Genomic DNA, 6504 nt, shown 5'->3' on the forward strand with positions numbered 1-6504 from the left:
TTCATGGGCCTCTTTGTTGGGCCTGGGCTTATTGGGGTAAGAAAGGTGCCTCCAATATATATATATATTAAATAGTTTAGTTTATTACATTTATCTTAAGTATTATTATTTTTAATTTATAACTATAAATTAATTTATTTTACAAAAATCTTTATCATAAGAATTTTGAATCCAAACTACTTGGTTGAATAGTTAAGTAGTTAGAATTTTTTGTAAAATTTAAAATATTTTTTAATAATCAAAGAGAAATGCTTTGGGTCTCGAATTTGGGACTCAAAAAGTGTCCCGAATGACTTTTTTTTTTCTATGTAGTGATTAAAAAAGTATTTTTTTAATGATGTTGTGAATTTTTTTATTTTTTTAATTATATTTATGATGATTAAAAAAATACATGAAAAAAAAGAAAAGAAAAATAAAAAAGTGAAATGTGCTTTTCGAGATACATTCGGGACATATTTTCGACAAGTATAGTGCTGCTCATAATCAAAAGATAAGAATAAGAATTTTAAAAAATAAAATAAAATCGTGCTCGAGCTTAAGTTGTTCTTTACTTTTAGTCGAGTTCGAGCCGAATTCAAATAGCATTAATGGTTAAAGAGCCGAGTTCAAACAAGAATAGTTGAGTTTTATTCGAGTTTGAGCTGAGTAAATATGCTAATCGAACTTGAGTACCCTTGTTCGAATTTGACTTAACTCGATTCATTTGCAGCCCTAGTAACATTTAATACTATAGAGTTTATAATTATATTTATTTTTATCCAAATTTTAAAAAAAGTATTTGGATTATAAAATTGTAGATAATCTTAATCCGTTAGTTGCCTTTCTTTTCTTCTCTTTTTAGCTTTTTGAGCCAGAAAAACAGTTAATTACATTTGTTTTTGGCACAAAAGAACACATCATTTTATACAATGTGTGAAGTGTGAACAGCTTAATTTAAAATCCAACAAGACATAAGACAAAAGAAAATCCAATAAAGTTTAGTAATGAGCATTGTTTTGGCACCCATTATCTGTCAAGTCACCGAGGAAAAGGGAGGAGGAAGAAGAGAAAAACCAGTTAAAAAATTTCACAAGAAATGATGGTTCATATTGCATTTAAAATAACAGGCACAATCCAAGATGGTAACATGATGAAACTACACATAATTAGTCTCATTGTCAGGAAGGAGGAAGAAATCACACCCATTGCTGCTTCGTTGCCTCCATTCTCTCTAACAAACCGGCAATGTCATCTTGCATTCTTATTTTCATATTGTAATAATCACAATGTGAATTTTCCAGAACCTTCAGCTCCTCCAGTTTCTTCCTTCTCCTTTCCTCAGTCTCTAGCAAACATAGTTTGGAAAGCTTTCCAGAGTACTCCTCATCCAACTTTTCAGTCTTGGTCAAAATCATCCGTCGGAAACCTTCAGCCTCTCTCTGCGCTTCATCTGCCTTGTTCTGGAACATCCTGGCTTCTGCTTCCTTGATCCGCACTAAGCTTTCCAAACTTTCAAACCCGTCTATATTTGGCACTGCTCCAAATCGGATATCATCCTCTGTTGTCAATTCACTTATGATGGAAGGTTTGAGGTCACTCTCACGTAGATCATTCGACAGTAAATCATTACGAATACCAGAAGAGCTCATGTTGTATGAATTAAATATTGGAGGTAGCGAAGTGGATTGTGAAAGAGGCGTCACTTCTTTCCTGAGGATAGCCGGGGTTGCCACCAGGTCTCCTGAAACATCTGGAGAAGGAAAGTCCGGCATGGCACCTGTGTATATTATATAAAAAACCTTAATAGTTCGGCATGAACATTTATGCATGAGAATACATTACAACCACAATAATTTTATTCAAACAACATATATTTGCATGAATTTTTGTAAACACATGCATATGGCTGTATCAGAATATGTGATCTATGACCGCAGACAATGGTAAAAGATTTGCATTTGAAGCATGTCATTAAATCTTTATACTAATAGTGGTCACTCCCACTACTGCCCTTATTACAATTAAGGATCTCAAACCTTTGACGGCCAAGTAAAGCATAATTTACTCATTCAATTCACCTGGTACATCCTCATAATCACATACAGATTTCATGTTTAAATTCTCAATCTCTCACCCAGTTTCTTCAACATTGCTATTGTTAAGAACCATTTTGAACAAAGTACAATACCCAGTCAAAGTTCTTGCCAACATTATAGCTTAAAGTATAATGTGGGCAAAGCTGTCAGGTTAGCACTCTAGATTTTATACAGCACTCCTCCTCAATATACTTTTCTGTGACTTCTAAATATTTTTTGGAAACATTCATTTTTTTTTTTTTTTCGCAAGTAAAAATTAGTTTTCAACAGACATTCGACTTAATAGAAAATAAGTTATCAACAGTGCATACAATATATAGACCTAGTTACTAAGAACTAAAAGATTAAAAAAAAGCTTTGAAAATTAAAGGTTGCAGAACATATATGCAGACATCCAATGATTTTGATTGGCACTGGGTGTTCAAGAACAAAGTCCCGACTAATCCTGGGCTATACAAGCTCTCGGCAAGGAGTTTCCCACAAATGCACCTTGGGTCAAGGGGAATTCTCTCAATCCGATGGCCTCTAGAAATTGTTTGCCCCTAAAAATAAAGGATTCTCAAAAAGGAAAATCTTTAGATCCTATGCAGTAATAATCTCACAATCATCATAGCATCTACTATTCCTCTTTCTCCATGACCCCCATTAAGGCAGATCAGAATCATTTCCCACAAAGCTATCAAGCTGACCTCTCCAACACGAGGTCCATCACCTATACATCTTGCCACGGAGCACTATTAAAGTCACAATGCACTAACAAGTGATCTACTATTTCCCCATCCCTCTTACACATGCACACCAACTTCTTAGTGAAATCATATGTCCAAGGGTTATTTGGGTTAGTTTTTTTTTTTTTTTTTTTTGATGAATAAGATTTTATTAAGACAAGTAAAAAGGTCTTATTTGGGTTAGTTACTAGCTAAAATTCCAAAAGCCAACAATACTTTTTTCCAGAGTTGTGCGATGCAATCTTAATCCAAGGTGTGATGCCAAAAGGAATAAAAGAAAACCATGATTGATGCTTAAGAAAATAATGTCTAATCTTCTTCTCATTTAGTTTTCCCCTCTAACCCAACCTTTATTCAGTTTTAAACCTGTAAATCCCTACTACAAAGATAAATAAATAAATAAAAACTAAGTGAAACCATCTTCATCTAGGAACCAAAACCATTGCAAAACAGCCTGCTGCAGTACTCAGGAACTGTTTGTAGTGCTCTCTCGTGCTACTGTCTCAAGTCAGATTTGGTGTGGGAGACCTTTGTCCTATGCTAGTCTTCACAGGAAGCCATCACAAGGAGACATCAATTCGTACTACTTCTCTAGCAAGTACAAATCATACTCAGCAACCAAAACCTAAAACCTTCTCTATGAAACAGTGTCACGTATAGGAGTAGCAGATAAGAAAGCCTTTCTAATATTCATGGTCCAGAAAGATGTTTCAACAGCTGAATTGAGTTCCCCGAATCAATATACCATATGAAAACATAAAAAGGAAATGTAAAAGAAAAAAACGTCGAGAAACTCACATTTGAAGAACTGAATAATGATGTTGCAGGCATCCGAAGGAGAGATTATTTTACGTTCAAGCTTGGAAAACATCTCATCAGCCTTAATATGCAATTCTTTACCTTTGTAATCTTCACTTCCCCTGAAAATATTTCTTACACGGTCAAGTTCCTTCTTCAGGGTTTCCAAGCCCCAATCTTTTGCAAAGTTCAAAAATACATCCTTCACGAAACCGAACATTTGCGAAGCATGACCACACCCAACGCAATGGAACTGCATCTCAGTTGTCCCTGAAGGCCCCTTCAAGCTGGGACCTGGCTTAATCAGATTCTTCTGAATGCCACAAGCAGCATGGCACCAATGCGAGCAAACATCACAACCAACCCAACTGCAAGTGTTGATTGCGCCGTCAAATTTCAAACATATGGGACACATGCACTGACTGCAAAACCCCTTGTTTCCCGAGCAAATCTTGCAGTCACAATCATCAACAGGAAGTGTGCTCCGGCAGTTCACATTTCTACATCTCGTGTACAAAAAAATCTCTACCAGCTGTGTTGGCAGGGAAATCTCCCCAGATAAGTAGCTTCCAAGTCCCATTTTCACAGCAACAAAAATCTCTAATTGTACCTTGTGACACTTGGATAAAGTCTCCTTGGTAAGATCAGATCTTCGTTCAAGACAGCTTTGTAGTCCTACTAACTCCTCTTTCTTCTCAGGCAATGCAATGATATTCTTCAAGTAATCCTTGACCAATGCAACGGTATCATCGGGAAACTCCTGAATTGCCTGAGACATAGTAGGAATAGGATCCGATATGATGTCACGAATAATCCTCTCCAATCTAGGAACCCTCCTGCCTCTCCCATCACCATCTACACCTCCAAAATTCCACAAACCCTCCGAACCCCGTCCCCTTGAATCCCCAGACTGCGTATCAAACCTTGGCCTAGCTGGGAGCTCAGACGGGTAAGATGAATGGTTACCAGAGCTCGTAGTAGTCTTATAATGACTATTATTACACGAATCCTTATAGCGATTGCTCTGATTTCCCTGCAGCATCGAAAAAAGACCTCCACCATGATTCGATAGCGTCACTGCCCCATCGCCAATGGGCTTAAACCGACTATGAACCGAGCCATTAGTTCCCTCCCCACAGTTCCAAATTTGGTCATCTCTCCCGACAGAATACTCGTAATTCTCAGTCGAATTACGGGTGAGCGAGCAACTGGGGTTGTGGGAATGGGGGTGGGAATACGAGTAGGACATCGAATGCGCCGTGAAATCATTGGAACAAGTTGTTTGGGGATTATTACCTGACGGTGCCAAAGATTGCGCACTCCTAGTAGACTTTGGCCATGCCGGAGGATTGGCATTTTGTGAAGGGTTTGGAGCAGTGACAGAACGTGACACATCAGGCAAAGCTAGAGACAGATTCAGGGTCTCCAGCTTTGGCTTCTTATCTGCAATATTTTTCCTCTCCACATCGTCCTCGACCTGTCGTTTGGAAGAATTCCCTCTGGTTTCGTTCAAATTCAGGAAATCCCTCTCTACCCATTTCTCATCTTGATTTGAATTCTCGGACACGGAGATTTCTCTGCCTTTGAGTGCAATTTTCTCGAATGTATTGACCAAGCTTTTCCCCATAATCTCCTTCCCGGGAAGACCCAGTTTGGAATTCTCGCAGAGGTAGCTGAGAGTGAGCTCCTGGGAGCCTGAGGTCCCGGGTTTGGACTGTTTTGATCGGAAACCATCGGAACCCATGTCTGATTCTCTGGGAAAACCCATAACCTTCTCAGACAAACTCATTTTCTCATCTGTGTTCTCCCTGCTTCGGTCAGAATTGTGCAGAGTGAGCTTACCCTGAGAGCTATTGTCGCCCACACAGGCAAAAGCACCATTACAGAGATCTTTCCCTCCGAACATGACCTTAAAGACTCAGAGAAAGGGAGAGAGAGAGGCAGAGACCTACCGAAGAGAGGAAATGGAATTCAGAGGGGCAGTTTGGAAAATGACAGAGAATCGGGGGATGGTTTTTCAACGCATTTGCTTTGATTCTCAAGCACACCCCGCTTGGTCTCTGCAACGGCTGAATTTCCAAGCGTCTCCACAAAATAACTCGAACCTGAATACTTTTCTTCCTCTGTGAAACTACGACGATAACCCTGTGAGTTACATGGAATGACAGAAATGGTCCTCCATTTGACTGTTTCTCCTTCACTGTCTTTTCGGCTAAGGGGACGACTTGGGTGTAAATGCAAAAAAAGAAAAAAATAAAAATAAAATAAAATTATAAAATTTAAAATTTAAAAAAATTAATAAAATGAGACTTATAAATAAAATTATAAGTTATAATACTACTCAATTGCAAATAATAACTATTGACTAGATGCCATCATGCCGGCCATGTTGTTGACCTTCAATTCAATTTGCCAAATCCCAAATTACCCTTCACTTCACCTTAAAAAATGAAGCAGTTTGTACGGCTTCAAACCTGAAGTCAGATTTCAAAGGAAGATGCCATGCCATGCTTGAAAAAAGAAATGGAAAGTGTTTATGTTATGCACACAAGGATTTTCTATTTATTTTTGGTTTATACAACGGGCCTGATTTATAGTTAATATTTGTTTAAATAATTTAATAATATAATATTATAGGATGACATCTATCATCTTGAAGTCTCTCACAATTTTTCCCTAAAATAAGATCTTATAACATTTGTCTAATGCAATAAGTTTATTTTAAATTTTAGTGTACTTTGTAGCTATCTAGACCATAAATTAATTCAATATTTATCGTGTAAATCTTTTATCTTTCTTAATCTATCACCTTCATTTCTATTAAAAAAAAATATATCTTGCATATGCTTGAAGCCTCAAAGGATGCGTACAATAAATATAATAGGATGAACTGAAAAATACAT

The 6504-nt window shown here is 37.4% G+C and overlaps 1 protein-coding gene across 1 annotated transcript; it reads right to left on the reverse strand.

The window, feature by feature from the left end:
• Nucleotides 1–1068: 1068 nt before the first annotated feature.
• On the reverse strand, nucleotides 1069–5784 carry LOC121257259 (protein OBERON 3-like). The gene is made up of 2 exons (XM_041158204.1): nucleotides 3602–5784; nucleotides 1069–1756 (listed from the first exon to the last, which is right to left on the reverse strand). The coding sequence occupies exons 1-2, from the start codon at nucleotides 5505–5507 to the stop codon at nucleotides 1176–1178; spliced, it is 2487 nt and encodes an 828-aa protein (XP_041014138.1). The 5' UTR covers nucleotides 5508–5784; the 3' UTR covers nucleotides 1069–1175.
• Nucleotides 5785–6504: the final 720 nt, after the last annotated feature.

The sequence above is a fragment of the Juglans microcarpa x Juglans regia genome, chromosome 3S (assembly GCF_004785595.1).
Source record: "Juglans microcarpa x Juglans regia isolate MS1-56 chromosome 3S, Jm3101_v1.0, whole genome shotgun sequence".
Lineage (NCBI taxonomy): Eukaryota > Viridiplantae > Streptophyta > Magnoliopsida > Fagales > Juglandaceae > Juglans > Juglans microcarpa x Juglans regia.

Bases quoted from the DNA above. Each gene is read 5' to 3' on its own strand.
- LOC121257259 (XM_041158204.1), bottom strand. From the start codon at position 5,507: ATGTTCGGAGGGAAAGATCTCTGTAATGGTGCTTTTGCCTGTGTGGGC. The intron at 1,757-3,601 runs GTGAGTTTCTCG...TAATATACACAG, and splicing joins CATTATTCAGTTCTTCAAAT to GTGCCATGCCGGACTTTCCT.